Genomic DNA, 20,057 nt, shown 5'->3' with positions numbered 1-20,057 from the left:
ATTCAGCAGATTTGGTGTTTAAACACATACAGTTACTGCTTCATTTTGGGTATTCTTACTGTAGCTATGGAAGCATTATTTGCAGCCCTAGCTGCCAAACATTTCAGATGGTTTTTTATGTGCATTCCTCATAAATAGGCACGCAGAATACACGCCTGCTATCCAAAATACACAGTGGCCTCATTTTTGAACCATTAGGTTGCCAGTAACATTTCGGAAGACTTTGTAAAATAAACATAGCTATGTTTTCCTCTAACTTCCACTGGATCTATTCATATTATCTACACAGAACTCTTACACTGAAGTGGAACAGTTAAGATGGTTAAGGTCTTGCAGAAATCAATTATTCTGGTGCAAGTTGGATACCAGTTTTCCTATCTTTTTAATTGTTGCATTAAAAATTGATTAACAACACTTACTGCTGAGAAAATTTGAAAAGCCGAACAGCTGTTTATTAATTTATTAAGTTAGAGAAGTCTGCAAAAGGCTGGCTTAGTTTCTGTGTCTACCAATCTGTCTCACCCATTTTCTTCCCATGGTTAAGATAGTTTTCTTTTACCTGAAGTGACCTCATTCTGTCTACACAGAGGAGAACACTGACATCAGTGTCATAATGCTGAACTTTACATCCTTTATTGCTGCTTCACTCCCGAAGCAGTGCCACACCAACAGCCCCAAACTGCAGAGGAAGAGAACTGTTACACATCTTGTCAGGCAATGGCCAGATAGAGCTGCGTTCCCTTGCAACATAGAAGGTGTTTCTACAAAAAATAATTCAGAGCTATTTCCACTGTCAATGGAACAGTTTTCTATCCAAATCCTTAAAAACCGTATCAGTTCTTCCATTAAACATCAATGGAAAGAGAATACAAACAAAAATAGCAAGGGACTACAAATATGGCTAAACTTACTAGCCATTGCACAAGGTCTTTGTGGCTGATGCAGGCTGGGTTAGACAGCAGCAAACATGAGCAGCTCCTCTGAGCACAAAGGCTAAGAACCAGAACCTCTCTTAGGCTTTCTTTTTTCTTTTAAACACAAGCTAATAGACTCTACAACCCTGGCCCTATTTCCATGACCACTGTAATGCTTTATTGTAGCTGAAAAATCAGATGGTGTGACTTAAGCACTGTAAACTACATCCCAAGATAGCCTCTGCCCATCTTATTTATACACGTACACACACGTATATAAATATGTATATATATATGAAGGGAACCAAGTAGAAGCCGCTGTGGGAAGAGGTTACTTAGCTGTACACTTTTCATTCTGTATTGGCCACCTTTAAAATTTTCCAATATTCTGCAGATCTCAGTTCCAGCACTGATGTTTTACTGTCCTAGAACCTGCGAGCACTATCAACACACTTCAGCAGGACATGCCTTCACTGTCAGCCTAATAGAGTTCTGGGAATAAATACAGTCCAGTACACTGACTTATCTCGCAATAATTGAAGCTGTTTTTTCCAGCTGCTTATACTCCTGTGGATTTAAAACACCAAACCAAACCACCAGAACTTTTGCCATAAGGTAAAGTGAAATTCTAGCTACACTTTAATGCCAGTAACTGGGAATTCACTGTAAGATCTGTGCTGGAAAGTGTCACGCTGTTCACCTCGGCACGTTATAATACCGTTAACAGAAACTCCTGAAGGCTGCATAGATTTCTTCTTAACATGAACGGTGTTAGAGAACCAGAGATAGTTCTTGTACCACTAGATTACCAATAATCCTAACGCTTCCCCTCATCCTGTGCCCTAACTCATACTACCACAGGTAGAGGATTTTGCCTTTGCCCCACCAACGCCCCAGCCCACGGAACTCCTGTGACAGCCGCTGTGCGAAAAAAGAGCTTGGCAGGTAAATAACTCTGTGACAGATTTCCCTTGGAAGACGGAAAGGACTCACACCTTTTCCTGAGTGACCACTAGGTACCTCCATGTACAATTATCAATGGTTTCAGCCAGCTTAAATCTGGTATTTACAATATTATAAAACAGGTCAGGCCTGAATGGGCAGTTTTTCTGCCAGACGGCACACCATGTGGGTGGCCTGAGTCAACCATTTTTCTGACACACACTATTTATTTTCCAATTAAAGAAAATCTATGTGTGGAGTCTAATACAGGTCTTAGGCACAGTTGTTTATCCTATAAGGAGAACTCAAGGCATCAGGCTTATATGAGCTATTTACTTTATACTATCAAGATAAACCCAGAGTTACCTATTTATTTTCCTGCATTAATGGGCTTCTTTCTTGTATCTTTTATGAAGACCATCTATCCATACATGGACTACAGTCTCCCAGGGAGGAAGCTATGAATTATAAAGCTATAAAGCAGTCCCAAGGCCGGTCCGCCCCCGTCCTTTTAGCAAAACGGCTCTTTCTGCAATGCCTCTGACAACATGACACCATGGAAGCTTACAGAGTCCTCAGATCACACTTCAGTTTAAAACATATTAATGATTACGTATTTTTGTTTTGAATATCACCTGTATGAAATTCTGCACAATTCCAAAACACAGGAAAGTGACTGCTATTTCTCTCAGGTAAAATTTGGAAGAGACAGCTAGTATCTGTTATATACAAGCTACATAATTACTTGTATAAATGTGGATCGCAACAATATACATTAACAATGGTGTAAGGGGAAAAGGAGTAATAGTTTTCTTCTTCATATGAGAAAGTTTATATAGCTCAAAAGATAAGATATTTACTCAAAAAAAAAATCTCTGGTAGGGAAAGACATGTTTGAGGAAGATAAAAGCACTTCTCTGGCTGGTTCTTTTTCATAAACAGAGCAGCTGTGTGAAGGGATGCACGGGCTGGGACTATCAGACCTCCCTGTGGTAAGAGGAGATTAATGGGCAGCAGATTAATCCTACTGCAAATGTACAAACTAAGAGGTCTGCAAGAGTGGGCTCGGAATGCAGCTGTAATTACCTAGCTGTTTGATCTGTGCTGCTGTTGCACAGGAATTAATAGCTTGTTTCGTACTTGACTTGTTTACTGCCTTGCTGGCTACTGCAGAGGATGTTTCCTTACACTTCCCATTCCACTCAGATTTCCTAATGGAAAACCAGAAAGATTCATCAGGCTAATAACGTCCTTTTATGGTAAAAGATCCTCACAGGATTTTATTCCCTTACTTATTTTCACCTGTGGTCTGCTTTAGGTTTGTAATGGTCATCTACAGAAAGAAACAAAACGTAATCGCAGCAAATTCTCAAGATCTGTTGTAGCTGGAACGACAAGAGAGGCGAGTGTTACAAGGGAGAGTGAGTAACTTAGCAAAACATGACAGAAACAACAGACAACCTTTTTGGTAAATGGTCACCTGCACACTGCCTCCTCTCCCTGCTCATTACATCAATCGGTCTTGTAAAACTCATCTTTAAAGAAGACAACCTGCAAACTCTCTACAAAATCCTGTATGAGATCTTCCCTCCTGCATTCTCTCCACATCTTGTGCAACCCTTCATTTGTTTTAAACTTCTCGTGACCCTGTCGATTCTTCTATTTATAATTCTTTCATTCAAACTTATATAAAGCCTTAGAAGCATGTTAATATAAATCTCTGCAAAAGTTAAATCAATTTTGGCCATTCATGTCAAAACAAAATAACCGAAAGCATTACAATGCAAGTTTAAATAGATACAGTTAAACAGAAGAGACATGCAGAGCCATAAACATCTCCCAGTACGCCATCAGCGCAACCACGACACTAGCAAGCAACTCTCGGTCACAATTGGAGCGATTTTCCATTATCAGGGTGCTGCTTTTCACAGAAGCACAGACTGGTCAGCGTTGGAAGGCACCTCTGGAGCCCACCCAGCCCACCCCCCTGCTGCAGCAGCTCTCCTAGAGATGCTGCACAGAGCCACATCCAGGTGGGTTTGAATGTCTCCAGCGAAGGAGACCCCACAGCCTCTCTGGGCAGCCTGTGCCAGGGCTCTGCCACCCTCAAGGTGAAGAAGTTCTTCCCCATATTCAGCTGGAGCTTCTTGTGCTGCAGTTTGTGCCCCTTGTCCTGTCACTGGGCACCACTGGAAAGAGCCCGTCCCGGTCCGCTGGGCCCTCACCCTTAAGGTATTTGTGGACAGTGACAAGGTCCCCTCCCAGTCTTCTCCCCTCCAGGCTAAACAGCCCCGGCTCCCCCAGCCCTTCCTCGAAGGGAGATGCTCCAGTCCCCAGATCACCTCTGTAGCCTCCGCTGGCCTCTCCCCAGTAGTTCCCCATCTCTCTCAAACTGGGGAGCCCAGCACTGGACACCACACTGCAGACGCAGCCTCAGCAGGGCAGAGCAGAGGGGGAGGATCCCCTCCCCCAACCTGCCGGCCATGCTCCTCCTAATGCACCCCGAGACCACACTGGCCCCTTGGCCACGAGGACACACCGCTGGCCCATGGGCATCGTGCTGCCCACCAGCACTCCCAGGTCCTTCCCCGCAGAGCTGCCCCCCAGCAGGTCAGCCCCAGCCTGTACTGGTGCAGGGGGCTGTCCCTCCCCAGGGGCAGGACCTTACCTTTCACTTCACCTCTTCAGCGTTACAGCCATGACAGACACTGTGGGTATCTTTACATCCCAAGCATGCATTTCCTGACTGCCTGAAGACACTCTTCCATTAAAGACAGCAGTGTCTTCCCTATTTGCACATATATGTAACAAAGTTGCTCAAGAGAATTTTAATACCAGAATCCAAATGCAGAATAAGCTTCTCAGTACCGCATATACAAAATTTTCCTAATTACATACAACTGCCTTTATACGCAACAGCGTGGGAACTAGTTGCAAGTGTCTTGTTTCTCTAGACCAGGTAACTGTGTCAGTTATGCCAGTAACTGTTCAAGCGCACATGCCTCTGGAGCAGCAACACGGGCATTGCAAAAAGCACATCTTCCTGAGCAGGAGCAGCAGGGAGGCTTCCCTGCCGTAGTTCAGCGTGAACTGTTTGCTGTAGTCTGAAACGAAGCCTCTATTTCACCCCATCTCATTTTAGGATGCCTTACACCTGGACTTAAGTGAAGCTTTGAAATTTCATCCCTCCCTTGTCCCCTAGGCTCTCTTCTAACTCGTTTTCACGTTGCCATTCTCTCTTTCGCTGCAAAGTCAAGGGGAGGTGTAATATTCTTCCCTCTATTTATGTTTCTTCGTTTTTACATGCCCCCACTTCAGTCCCTCATATTGTCGTTCATTTACTTTAGAGTAGTTAAAATGCTACAAAACTTAAACATTTCTTGGTTTTGTGAGTGATCACAGTTGAAGTACATGGCTTAGTGATGCTGCTCTTAGAAAAAAAGTGAAAAAAACTAACATGATTTTAAATGGTTAATGAGCTAGGAAAAAGGGTGTGCAAAACATTTCCTTGAAGCTTTTGAGTTTGCCACCGGTGGATAGGGTTGTCACAGAGAAACTTCATGGGCTCTCTGTACACTAGTACTGTTTCCATGCCACTAATTAGCTGATGCTCATTTTGTCCTTTTCCCCTCCTCTTCTGTTAGCTACTTGAGCACTATTTTCAGCTATCGGAAATGACACAAGATGTTAATGCTGAAGTTCTCCTTTTAGCTGAAGTTTGATGGAGAATAAAAGAGCAGACAAGACAGCTCAGAAACCCTCCAGGCATATGTAGCATCCCAAAAACATTTGGTTTCCATCTTCAGCTGCAAATTATAGACAAGACGGATGTGTTTTAAACAAAAAAAGGTCTGTTCGTCTTCATTCTTGCAGAAATGCTAATACAGAACCACTGTCAACTGTCAACAGCGTGAATCAAGAAGGGGACAGCCAGGAAACAGAATTTCCCTAAGAATACTGAGATCCTGGTAATTAATTCATAAAAAGCCCTACTAGCTGAATATTTTTTTTTCTTGTGTTGCTGTTTAGCAAAAATACTGAGCCTTGGATTTTTGCCTGAACTCTTTGGAGACAAAGCATTATTTTAATATTCACCATACAGAGGTCTGAAGGAAAAGAGAGAATACTGCTTAGGTGTCCCTTTCTCTTTTAACATAGCCATAATTCCAATTCAGACTGTTCTCCAAACAGACTAAAGTAATAATTTATTAGTGAGTAGAGACACAGACTGCTGCTTCCTGGAATTGCCAAAATTTTGTTTCCTAAAATGCTGACTGGCATGCAACTTACACAAAAACCCAGTCAGTATAAAAAATAAAACTGGTTTGTTTATCGGGTTTTAAAAAGCCTAGAAATATTCTTTTTTTGGAAAAGATGTTTCCTTACATGCACTAAGCTTGACACCTCAAACTAATGAATTCGCTTTCTGAAGATTTAGTAGAGTTTAGGGTTTTTTTTTTTCACAATTACAAAATAATACAATCGGTATAGAATAGGGTGGTTTGGTTTGGTTTTTTTGTGGGCGGGGTGGGTTATTATTTATTCTGGAAGCACCTGTCCCAAATTTTCTGCAGGTACTTACTGCCGATAATTTAGAAAACAACTCAGCTGTGACTCCACATTACAACCAAAATCAGTCTCATGACATCTTAGGAAATTCTGAATCTCGATGAAAGGATGCAGCAGCAGTGAAACGCAGCATAGGTAAAATTTTCAAGAGTCTAAACTGACTTAAAGTATAAAACCAACTGAAATTAAATTTAGACAGGTAAATTATACAGCTTAATTAAATTATACAGCTTATCCTGGCAATTTTACCTGCATTTCAAAGGGTATTAGACCTTTTAAGATCACACTGCTTTACACAACTGGACCTTCAGAGGAGAATACGGTAATTGTACTGATGTAATACTTTGTCTTAAGGGGCTTTTGGAATTGTATTTTAAAGGTGTCTGTTCTACATAATTGATGAATTCATATCCCAGGGCCTCCATTTACAAGACAACACTAGATTCTACTTGTAGATTCAAAACGATACTGAATCTCTAGTTTTCTCACAATTAACAGAATATATGAAAGGTTACATCTTGTTAAGGTAGTCTTTAAAGGGTGAGACAGGAAAAGTATTTTATTGGTTTTAGGGCTAGGAAAGGACGAAGCAACAACTATTTACAACCTTTGTTCATATGGGATTTTAGAGTCTTTGGCAAGAGTTGAAGATTAGTCACAAAATACCTGAAGGATTTTTCAGGAAAAGTACAATGTGGAGTTTAACTAGCCTCCTCTTACTGTTACTAATTTAGAATAAAATGAAGACTTCCATGAATTACCCTCTTTTTTAGGCATAAATTTTATGAAGTTATTTCCTGAAACCCCAGCAGCATAATCCTTTGATTAGCATTCAAGAAGTGAGACGTTTTAACTACTTCTGCAGCCTTTTGCCAACGCGATACCATGAAACATCAGGGTAACAATCAAGCTTCAGTTCTGACTGAGATGGATAGACTTGGGATCTCACCTTTGGAAAAGCTAGGAAGTTACAATGGCAATCATAATGAGCCTGAACTACTACATAAAACTAATGCTTTAATCACTAAAGATAGCTGATTTCTGACGAAATCAGTGTTATCTAAAAACTAGGCCTCTGCTCTCGCTTAGGAGCAGCTTTCTGAAGCTGTTTATCTTTGTTGGTTGGTGACAAAACCTCAGGATGCTTCAGGTAACACATCAGACAGTAGATAAAGTTTGATTACTTTTATATAAGGTATTAAGGATCAGACTGACTGCATTTTAGCAGTAGTCTCCTGCAGTACATTTGCAAAGTGAGTCATACTTGGCTCGGGCAGCTGCATCTGGCACGTCCGCTTGCTAGGTGTGCCTGGTAGAGTATCCAGTAATTAATGGGTTAATGCTCAATGCCGTATCTCAGTATCAAACTAAAGCATACTGGGATATGTGCAATTGTAACCTTGACAGAAGCAAAACTGTATTATGGCCTACAACGCTGCCAAAGCAAACGTTATGTAAAGGGCAGCTGCAAAGAACGTCAAGACCCAGTTAATTCGACGCATGCAGTCAGTGCTGCATTCCGGGAACGAAGGTCGGTCCTTACTGAAGGAGAGGTAAGTAAGTGCTGGGTCTTTGGCAGAAACGTGGCAAAACCCCACGTATAGTATTTTTCTCTTGCCCTTTGTCACCTTGGCAGTGACATCTTCAAATAATCATTACGTTTGCTGAACAGGATGTAAAGTGCCGAATGAGTCACCTATAGAAGTAGGTGGCAAATGTAACCCAAAGCTAGAGATGTTCTATCTTAATATCAATCTCCATTTCGGCTTGGAACATAAAAAGAGAAGAAAACAAAAGAACCCAACACCTAAGATGGTAAGACACTGCTAGAAAAAGTGTCTATTTTTTCCATAGCATCTCAAAAGTCTACCAGACAAGCTGCTATCTCTCTTGGAACTTCTTTCATAATTCTCATAATTTTTCAGACAGAAAAGTGCCGTGGTTGCTAGTAAGTTAGTGGAATTCACAAAGTGCTCTGCGAAATACTAATAAAAGCGAACATTTTCATAAACCTCCCCCCGCAAGTCATATGCACACTGCACTGCATGACCCAGATAACTCAATACTTTCAACGGACAGTTCTGCCCTCTTCAAATTAAGTAACTAATTGGAGACACAGGGCATTTCAACTTCTTTCCTCATACAGTTCACCCACTGCCATGAGATGGCAATGAGAGAGGGGTGGCACTGGAGTATCAAGCAGGGACTTCAGGTTCGTGCTGTGTATTTATTGTATGAGTGCCTCCCACGTCTGTCCAGTAATTTCAGCTATGAGTATACGGATTTATTTCTTTCTTTTCTGTTTTTTTGGGTTTTTTTTGTTTGTTTTTGATTGTTTGTTTTTGTTTTTTAATGTGTGTGTGGTCTGAGGGCCACAACATTAATCAGGTTTATATAGATGTTTGTCATTCTGTCTTCCCATCTGTATTTTTTAAGAAAAGAAAACACATTCAAGTAATAAAATGAATGTTCTGTGGCTCTTTATAAGAAACAACCATTTGACATTAGCCCTAAAGCCTTTATTGGACAAAAAGTTCTTACACAAAAGAAAATGTTATAAAAGTAAGGTATGTAAACTCCCAGACAAACCTCTCCTGAGAAATATCTGCCATTGCCAAATACAAGCAACGTCCATGTTTTCAACTGATTGTAAATTGATTTACACGGTCACGTACAATAGTCTCTACTCACCTATTCACCCCCTGTTCCACCCCTATTTTTAAACAATCAAGCTTTTGAAAAGGCAGTTACAGTACAACTACTCCTTGTAACATAAACCAGGTTGCTCAGCATCCGATAGGGACCTGTCCCGTTTCCATTTTGGAACTGGGCAAATATTATACAAGTATGAAAAATCCTGGACAAGATAGTTTAGTATTATACCATCCAAATAAAGAGTTACTCTACCCACCTCGAGCACCTGGCTACTACATTGTTAGTTACACAGTCGCAGGCCATAAACACTTACACAGTGTGTCTAACCTATTACTATGCTTAGTCACCAGCAAGCAGGAACATGTGTGTACATGTTACACTACATACACACTGTACACTCTAAATACAGTAATATAGCATTTTAAAAGAAGAAATACATTATGCAGAATATTGAGAATTTTCCCAATTAATAGTAATCACCAACTGGTACTCTGGGGACAAAATATCTTGGCAGAATTTTGCTACGTTACGTTAGAAGCAAGGAGGCACAAGGAAGAGAAGAAAGTGGTTTTGTACAGATGTTACCCGCTCTGACTACTCACTTTTTTCCGATTAGCTGGTGACAAGCTTCTGTAGAGCTTCTTGCCTTGCTTGCCAGCATTCCAAATGGTGAACGACGTCCAGCAGCTCAGGACTCTGTCTTCAAGAAACCTGACTCGGTGATTCCAGATGGTTCCCCTGGAGAGTTAGAAGAAGGGTGGAATCACCATCCTTGGAAGTGTTCACAAAACGCACAGACGTGCTGCTTAGGGACATGGTTTAGCGGTGGACTTGGCAGTGCTGGGTTAACGGTTGGACTTGATGATCTTAAAGGCCTTTTCAACCTGAATGATTCTATGATTTTATTCTGTGATTTTGACCTTTAAAACCTTTACCATTATTCTATACCTATTTGTGTATTTACATACTCGCACACACATAAACCTGACCAAAATGATTCACAAGGAAAAAAAAAAAATCACATGAAAATATTATATTAGAAATTTCCAAGGGAAATGTGTAAACTGTTGCCGGGAATAAAAAGAAATTCTGTGGCAGTTCTTAGACTTTATTATCAGGATAGACTTGAAGCTATTTAAACCACTACTATTTTCAAGATACCAGATAGAAGATCAGAAGAAGATGAAAAACTGTGGCGTTTCTTATCACTTTCAATCAGGTATGCTTTTAAAACAGCAATTCCCCACCCTATAATGTAATATTTAAGACTACATCACTTACAATGGTTTAAAAAGAACTGCCTGCTGTTAAGAACATCTGTTTTATGTCCAGGGTTCATTTAATATTCATTAATTAGGAACCTGTCTTATACTTAATAGTTTTCTAGATACAATAAATTAATCTCCTCAATTTCTGGCTTGACAGATGAATCTTCCTGAGCTACATCTCCTGCACAGGGCACCTTGAGCTGAGAATTTCTTTCATAGCAAATTCTGATAAACACCTAATTGTCTTTCCTTTCTGAAAGCATTTCTTGAAATAGGTTTTTCCATTTGCTTTATCATGGCAAAACACGATACACTTTGTAACAATTGTTACAACTTGTTCTACAATTTGTAATACATGTTGTGATCCAAGAAAGATGCTGAAATTAGTTAAAGCAATAACAGAAAAAAACCCACCACCTAATAATCTTCCTGTGAGGTCCTATGGTTGTCTTGGGAAGCACATTGTCTGGCTATATCAAGTTGATATTTAAACACCAAACATATCAAACATATCAGGTTGATATTTAAACACCAGAATACTCAAAGAGTGTTTCTCCTGCTTCAAATAAGGCTTCTGATTCACAAGTCAGCACAGGTTAGCGTAGGGCAGCTACAGTAAGCTACTTCTTACTGCCAGTGAAGCTTGTGATGTTACAGAAAAATCAAAATCCATTCACGTTTCCGTGATGTTATGGATCTAAACGGCCCAGGTGGGTAGCCAGTCAGGAACAGGAGCTGCTACAGCTACGCTGTGTCAGTCATCCTCATCAGTGAATCGCTCTGCTCTGTCTCCTAGTTGCAGTTTTGGATTATCCGTAATCCTGGATGCATTACCAACTCCAGTTCTATTACAACACTGTAAAATACATGAGTATGATCACTATAGATGTCTGATGATCTGGCATTACAGTAACATCTGATTTCTATAAAACATTTTCAGATTTTTCCTTTTTGTCATAGATTCTTAAATTTCACAAAGCCCTGTAACAGTACAAATCTAACATTCCAAATTTTTCTTCTGAATTATACCTCTGAGGTACAAATAGAACATTTGAGGTTACTGAGTTTACCTATTAAACTTACTTGTTCCCAGATGTTTGTTAGCAAACTTTTCTAATATTTTAATGATAGGAATTTTGTGGTTTTATTTGCTTTGTTCCTTCACAGCCCTGAGTTATGGTTTGAAAAACACGCAACCCTCATAGTCCTAAAACACATGGATTCTTGCTGGGATTATTAGTTAGCTCCAGAGAGCCCACTTCACTTCACTGGATGATTTTTGAGCACAGCCAAATCCTGCTTAGCACTTCATCACTGATTGTGGTGTGGTAACTTAGAAAGAACTTCACACTCAAATAAACGTACCCAAGAAGAACAGCTACTCCATATAAAATTTCCACACCGTTTTGAGGACTATGGCTGTGCACCAACACTCCAAGCAATGGAGCAAAAAATAGTCTTGGATTTGATTGCAGACCTCTTCTAATGCAACCACAAGCTGCATTCCTGCTGCAAAGCTTTAGCTGCTGCTGGCATCCTTTGACCTTGCTTTTGCCATGTTCATTAGAGCATACTATATTCCCAGAAGGAAAGTTAAAGGAAAAGAAATATGAAGGTCAAGTATTTTTCCAGGATCACTTTACTGGAAATTTCAGAGCTTCTGCTACCTTCTAAAAAGGAAGATTATTGCTTTACACGTAAATGGAAAGGTTTTAAAACTGACTGCACTTTGAAATGTGACTTCAGAAGGATAACACGGAATTACATTCCAGAGGTATTTCAGAATCTGTTCTGGTACTTGAGTGACACAGGCAAGTTCCTTTTCTATTTGAGTTTGCAAAGCTAAGAAAGCTCAGGAAAAAACCAGGCAACCTTACAAGGCATAAAAAGAATTGTCAACTAACTTCTAGTTGTAGGGCATGCACTGGAATCTACACCCAGGCACACAGAAAAAGTTTCTGATTGTCATGGAAATGTCCCAGAACGTTCAGTATTGGTTGCTTGCAGACAGGATGCACTTGCTGTCTGGGTGATGGGTGCCTATATTCCACAGAAGTCTCTATATGGGTAAAATTCAAGCAGACCGAATCTCGTTGTTGGTGATCACCCACAAAGATTTCAGACTGAGGCAGATTTACTGACCCAATCTTATCTATGAATGTTATATTGAGAAATGCAAGGAGGGAAAGGGAATCACACCCAGAAATAAAAGGATATGAAAGTTATTAAGCTCCGAATTAGTTAGATCACTGTTCAAATACAACAGTGTTTTCAGACAGCTTCATTTTAACACCAATAAGTGGCTTGCTTAAATATCTATTCTGGGTTGTGAAAATGAAGCCAATGTACCCAGCACTTGGGATTTTTGGCTTGTATCACTATAAGACATTCTTATGAAAATGCTGACAGAAAAGAATTTAACAAATCACATCCCCATATTGTGTGTGCCCTTTTAAATGAAAATTTTAACTTATATTGAACACTTTGCAGTCTTGAGTTAACCTTGAAATACTTTTAACAGTGCAAGCCAAGATCATCAGATGAATACAGAATTGAGGGGAGAATTTGTGGCTGAGCCTTAGAGTGACAATCGCAGAGTTAATCTTTGTGAAAACTTGCTCTGCACAAACAACCTATCTCACATGTTCCAGCAAAAGGTAGCTTAGGGGGTGGCAGAAGAGAGAGTTTCAGTTACCCCCTTCAGGTTTCCGGTTCACCTAATTTGCCACATGTTTTGATGTTTCCAGAACAGATAACTGGGATTCCTGCCTTGAGGGATAAGGGAATGCCATTTTCCCACCCTTTAAGAGCCAGTGCAGGTGCAACAGACGGGAACTGTAGCAACGTGCAAAGGATGATTAAAGAAAATGCCTGCAACGATCTAGAAATTGTACAAACCACTACTCAGAGACGATTCTCACAGCTATTTTCAGATTTTGCATTATTACATATTCATAGCCACCAGCAAAAACTAGGAGGTATTATTGCTCTGCATCATCCCAAGTCAAGGCTGCTTTTTCTGCCCATTATTAAAGTGAGCAGTTTCCCAGTAGCTTTAGTACCATTTCCTAGCCTGTATTCAGTTAACAAGATCTTCCTCAGTCAGAAGGTGGGATACAAATTCTTCTGACTGCAGAAGTTTGTTCCCACATCCTAACAGTCGTCGTCCTTGACCCAAAGTCTTGAAGCACATTATTTTTTCCCATTTCATTCATTTTTTGGTCACTTCTTTATTTCACAAAATGGATGTCAGACGTATACATTATTCTACTTGGAAAATCATTCTTGAGGCTTACATAATTTTCCTTAAGACCTCACTTGCCGTGGCCCCTCAGTACTCATCAGTTATGTAGTCAGGAAGGAAGACGAGGAGCCAAAATTCTGCAGGAGAGAAACGAGGGTATTCATGCAGTGGGTGAGAATGACTACGAAGTGTGTTCCTCAGTCCCGAGCAGTTATTACCATACCATCCACCCAAGTAATGTAACAATGGAGCTCTGTTAACATGCGTGGTGATCCACTGAGCGAATACAGGAGTCAAGAAACATCTGCTCTACTCCTATTTTGAAATGACAGATAATGTGACAATAAAAGCTATATGATTTAATGCCTGAGCTCAGTTAAACCTCGCCATATTGCTTGACTGCCTTTCCCCTCCTGCCCCCAGTGAGGCTACATAAGTGAATCAACAGAGCAAAGACAGATGTACAAGTACTTGAGAAATGCACAAACACAAGCCCGATATCCTAAACAGCACTGGAATTTCAGGCATTGATTACCATCCACAGTAATACTATAAATCTATAAATCTGACCTTTTCTATATCCATCGGTCCCGAGCGCTGCTCAGGTGACCCCAGGCAGAAAGAGGAGCTGTTCGAGTGAACGGCCTCTGCCAGCGGGTTTTGTTACTCACAGCAGGATAAGAGAGCTCTGTGTTATAGGTGAATCTCATCTGATAGATAAACCAGAGATTGAAGAACAGAACCTTTTAATCACAGCCAGAGCTGAAAGAACAGATTCTTTATAGCTAGTTTTGCAGTCAGGATTCAAGGTCCTTACAATCCACAGGAAATTCAGAAATTAATCCCATTTGAACCTTGACCATACTGGTGATTAAACTGATTTTTTTCTTTTTTTTTGGGTCGTCGTTCTGTTGAACTTCATGTGAACTTATTAATTGCTGGACTATATCGTCCAACTGAGTTATTACATTTACACTGTTAATAGGTTCTATTAATGTCTGAGTTCATCTTCAGGTCATGGGTCATTAACTGAGGCATGGTTTGCATTGTGGCCTATTTTTCATGAAAGGCTTATTAAGACAGACAGACACTATCAATGTTAATGCCATTTACTTTTCAAGAATCTAATGAGGTCATTAGTTTCCATGTTTAATTGAAGTGCCAAAAGCAAGCATAGAAGATAAAAATGCAGTTGACCTCATCTTTATTTCAGTTGTACAGGAACATATTATGCTGTTCCTCTCTCCTGCCTGTTTTTGCATGTGTTTTTGCAGGAAATGAAGGAGGCATTCCTGCACTCATCAGTGACACGAGACCCTTGCCTCCGAGTACCTCTAAAACAACCAAATGTGTGTTTCAGACCAAGTGCCTGTTCTTCGCTTAGATGACACTGGAAGCTTCTAGTGCCTGAAACCAGATGGTTTCAATCGATTACGTAATTTTGGTTATTTCTGCAGACCAAGCTCTTACAATATTATACTCATTCTGAATACACGGCATATGAAATTACCATAAGCCTTGTACATGCACTTCACATTTTCTGCATAAAAGGGAATCGCCTGAATCTCAGGCAGAAGGTAGAAACCTTATTTTTGGCATATATTAAATTTCTGTTGACCAAAAGCTTGTAAACTGCTACAAAGGTTAGCTACCTGCCCCAACTGCCTGTCTTCACGAGGAACGCTACCTAAAGACAAGTACAATGTTTCATTGCTTGCCTTGCTCCAAGCTGACTTTCATCTCGCAATAAGGTATGTTGTTTTATATACAGTTCCTTTTTCTCTCCTTTGGCAAGATAAAAATCTATGAATTTTACAATGTTTTTATTATACACCAAACTTTCTTACTACAGTACTTCTCACTATCAAGCCAGCTCTGATAGTGCATCAAGTCAGTGTAATGTAGCTATGTAGCACAGAGTACACGCAGCCCTAGGACACAAGCTGTAATGCAAGATAAAATAATTTAGATCTAAGATACGCAGTAGATGGCATTTGGTGTTGTAAATTCCTGGCTAAAGAGAAGTTTCTGAAAACTTGTGTTGCTCACTCACGTTTAGCAGGTATTCATCTTAAGACTTTAGATGAAATTACAATGAGAACTTTTATATTTCTGTATGCACCTAATGAAATCTAAATACAGACACTGTACTGCATTCTGAGTCTGTCACCCACCCAAAACATTTAGTAACGCAGACTAACGCCTCCAGGGTAAGGGAGAATGCAAATAAGGATTTGTTTCCTGTTTCACAGATACTTTCACCTCTGGATATTTGTTCCAGAAGGATAGTAATCATAGGAAATGACCTAAAAATCATTCATGTTTACAATTATACATACTAAATAAAAAGAACTAAATGTCGCTTGCCAAGTAGTTTTATATATATACATATTAGGAAGTCTGAAAATGCAAAATCAGGCATTTTTTCCCTGAACAGTAGTGAAAGACACTCATATAGACTGAAATCAGCCCATAACAGACTAAAGCAACTGTTGTCTTTGCTGAAAAGATTGAATCATACACCTTTGTATAAACAAGTCCTATTAACCCGCTCTATTCTTTTAAGACTGAAACTAGGCATAAACTGTTGAAAAACCCAAGCCCAAACCAAACAAAAACCCAACAAGTTTCCTACAAGTATCATTTTGATCTCAGAAAATTTATTAACCTGGTTGTGAGTTACTACTTCCAAATGCAGGTTTAGGCTAACTGAAAAATCACAGACAACATAGGCCAATGGCAAAAGGCAAAATACCACAGAAAACTGCTCAAACAAAACATGCCATAAGAAAAAAAGAGACTTCTAGAAAAGGTAGATCACTCATTAAATAAGGTGGGGTGACCAAAAGGCAAATTAGGAAGGACTCAAATTATCAACTTAAATCTTTGTGATGCGTCCATTAATCTCTTTTTGTTCAGTGCACTCAGTTTTCAGAAACGAATGCTGGTCAACCCTTCGCAACTTAGGCAACAAACAGGGGAACGAGCCAATATGAAGAGATGTTACACAACCTCGTATCTGGAAGTTTGCACAAAATATTATTAACAGCAGTACCAGCAAAAAGCCAACAGGAAGAACGGCTAGCCTGACTCCTTAAATTGAGACAAGAAAGGTGCCAATTTGGACATCTAGACTGCACATCTGAAACAGCTTACAGTATTTCCACATTCTCACAGTATGTTGTAATACGGGGTGCTTGTGCCACACAACCTTGTAGATCTGAATAAGCAACAGCTTGCAGTAAATTCAAAACAAACTCATTTCCAAGAATAAGATGTTTTCCCACAGATACAAGCAACAGGCTTCCAAGAGTGCTAGCATCCCACGATGCGTGGCTGAAAAGTTTGTAACTAACTGCCAAAATGATCACACACTGAAAGAGAAAAAAACCTCTTACATTTAAACACCAATAAAACGAATTTACTTCATATTTGTTTGCAAAATGCAAACAATATCTTCTGTTTTCTTGGAATGACTGTTTCAGAGTTAAATGATTTTATATACATACACATATATACATGTATTTATGAAGATCTGTAACGACATTAACCATGAGCATATTTATGCTAGCATACTGTAGTATTTACAACAATACAGTAATTTGGTGATAGACAACTAAAATGCACACAAAAATGTTTTGTTTTAAGAGTCAGTTCTACAAAGCCATACAAATAGAACTGACTGAAAAGTGTATTTATATCATCAATCAGTAAGAAAACATTTTACTTATTTGCCACTGCGGGACTCCTAAAGGACAGTAAAACTCGTATAATTTTTCATTAATGTTAATGCATAAAAGAGAGAAACTACTTTGGCTCGGCTTGCAGGACTTCTAATCATGAAAAACACCTTTGATGGGCAAAATGAACACATACAGCAATCAGCAATTTAACGTTTTCTTTAAGGGTAGACCAGCACCGTAAAAGCAGTAAGCAGCAGCTTACAAAGAAGCACCTGAGATAATTACTAAACATCCTCAGGTATTTTTCAAATCTAATTATCTGATTTAGACCTTTTAAAATAGGTAAATAATATATGGAAATGCAGCACATTATCAGATGAAAGGTTTAGGTTTCTTATTTTTTTAAAGAGCAAGTTGGTGTTGGTGTTACAAGTTTCTGTTTACTTTCTAAAAATTGAGACAATTCATTTTAAAATTAAGCTTTAAAATTAAAAATATTTTTTTACATTATGGTTCACATGGCAAAAAACATGACAACCAAAACCTCACATATTAAAAATCCTAACTGAAAACCCCAATAAAATGTCACCACCAGGATATATTTCAAACACATTCTTGCAATTGTGTTCAAAGTATTGAAGAAGTTATTGCTTCACCGCTTGCTTTTGCCATGTTCAGCAGATGACATACATAATCATACGAAGTATTCTTAATCTGCTTTGAGGGTAAGAAACTCAGATGCTTTAGATAACCAGAGAGGTTATTCAGGCAGATTACAGAGTCTCACATGATTCCCAGCTGAAGGAATGGTAACTGGAATTTGAGAAAACAGTACTGCTGGAACACAGCCCCCAAAATACTTCATTGCTTTTACAATACCTATTGTGAAATTGTTTCAAAAACAGCTGCAAAGACGGAACGATTTCTTAGAATATTTTCCAATGTGGAAGTGCCCTCACCCCATCTCCGCCTTGCCTACGTGGCTAGCACAGGTACGCTGACCGCGGCTGGCCAACAGCACCCGAACCAACGGTTTCAAGTCACAATTTCAATCCCAGCATTATCAAAGCAAATGATAGAAAGAACAAACAGAAAACTAACCTTCCACCATCAAAAGAGGATACTTTTCTGTTAACATAAATATGATAAACATATTCTGTTAGGGTTGCTTTATAGCTTTTCTTTAAAACAAATAATGAAATACAACCAGGTAACTATCTCACTGTGTGATGTATTGAAGACATTAAGCATCTTTGCTGCCAGTTATCCAAGATAAAGCTAATTAATATTTTCTACCAAAAAATGCAACTTACTCTAGGATGGAATGAGTTGCAGCCTGTGGATGGTAACGGTACAGCAGGAGGCAATGGTTTACTCGAAAGACTTCACCGCCCTTTTGGATGTGCTTATAAAAAAACAACAAATCTTCTGGAACACCCTGGAAGAGAAGCAGTTATTTCAAACCAGGAAGTGACAGTATTCACAGTTACATCTGAAGACACATTTTATTTTTGGCCAAATGAAGGTTTATAATCATTTTATTCATATAACTTCAAGAAGACATACAGAAATAATCTAATGGGTCATTGAATAAACCTATCTAACAGAAAAGATACAGCTACTGAAAAAGCAAGCAGTGCTATTTAAAACTGAAGTACAGCTGACCACAAGGACAGAGGTGGAAAAATAAACACGATCTCATTTTGACAGGAATGTAAAGCTTGGTACAGGTTAGTCCCAAAAGAGGGGAACCCAGCTGCTGAACAGTTCAAGAGGCCTGAAGTAACCAAACAGCTTTCAGAAACGGAGCAGTACGTTCAGAAGAGTGTTTTTTCGTTTTACTAGAATTGTCACTCTTCTTTGGTTGCCATACGAATACGTATACTGCTCTCTACTCAGAAAAGGTGAATCAGGCCCCATAATAAAAGATCTTTAAAAAAACCACCCTTAATAAAAGCAACCTCAGCAACATCTGAAAACAAAACTTTTTTCTGGCAACTTACTTCCACAGTACATTCTTACTAATGGGATTGCAAGCAATACTGTTGAAACACTGCAGAAAAATAAACTCCTAGAATTGTGGTTCTATCAGGCTCTAAGAAATATCAGCGATTCCATGATCATATGTGATACTACCCACCTAAAAAAGCACAAAATCTTCATGCCAGAGATACGGTGTCAGAAGGGCAATCTCATGGCACATACCATTCGATTACATGTCATAGCATATGAAAGCATAAACTCACCTTTAAAGATACAGCACTATACCAAAGCTAAAGAATTAGCATCTATTTACATTTTGTAATGATGCAACTTCTTGAAATATGGCTAGAACATTTAATTTTTCTATGTTTAAATACAGATTTTTCTTTCCTCCAACCCAGTGCTTAAACGGTCACATGTTTTTTTATCAGGCTAAAAATCTTTGATATATAAAACCAGGTGGGCCAAATAAAATATTTAAATGCAGCATAGATGAAAGATAAGATGATAAAGTTGAGGAGGAAAGCAAAAGAAGGGAAAGATACTGAAATACATTTCTTTCTTAGGCAATATCAAATATATAAATAATGGGCGTAAACCTCAACCTCAACTTTAGGCAATCTATTTTAACACAGAAATATAGTAAGAGCCAAAGTTTAAAAGGGAAAAAAAACCCCACAACTATTTTCCTGATTACTACAGCTTGTGAATTTCTTCCACAATTAAGAAAAGGAAATTCTCTAATTAAAGTGCTGAACACAAAATCTCTCTGTGGTTTCTTCTGGCCTTCTAGTTACAA

At 39.2% G+C, this 20,057-nt stretch overlaps 1 protein-coding gene across 2 annotated transcripts in view; it reads right to left on the bottom strand.

Annotated features, from left to right (window-relative positions):
- The window catches only part of B3GNTL1 (UDP-GlcNAc:betaGal beta-1,3-N-acetylglucosaminyltransferase like 1), a 132,750-nt gene that overhangs the window by 13,723 nt on the left and 98,970 nt on the right, over nt 1-20,057 (bottom strand). For both annotated transcript variants that reach the window (XM_056328247.1, XM_056328256.1), the window contains 2 exons: nt 18,589-18,713; nt 9,683-9,818 (listed from right to left, as the gene is read on the bottom strand). In XM_056328247.1, coding sequence (XP_056184222.1) covers nt 9,683-9,818; nt 18,589-18,713 — 261 coding nt within the window. The remainder of the gene's footprint in view (nt 1-9,682; nt 9,819-18,588; nt 18,714-20,057) is intronic.

This window comes from Falco biarmicus, chromosome 1 (assembly GCF_023638135.1).
Source record: "Falco biarmicus isolate bFalBia1 chromosome 1, bFalBia1.pri, whole genome shotgun sequence".
NCBI lineage: Eukaryota > Metazoa > Chordata > Aves > Falconiformes > Falconidae > Falco > Falco biarmicus.
Note: the sequence above shows the minus strand (reverse complement) of the source record. Positions and strands in the feature narration are given on the sequence as shown.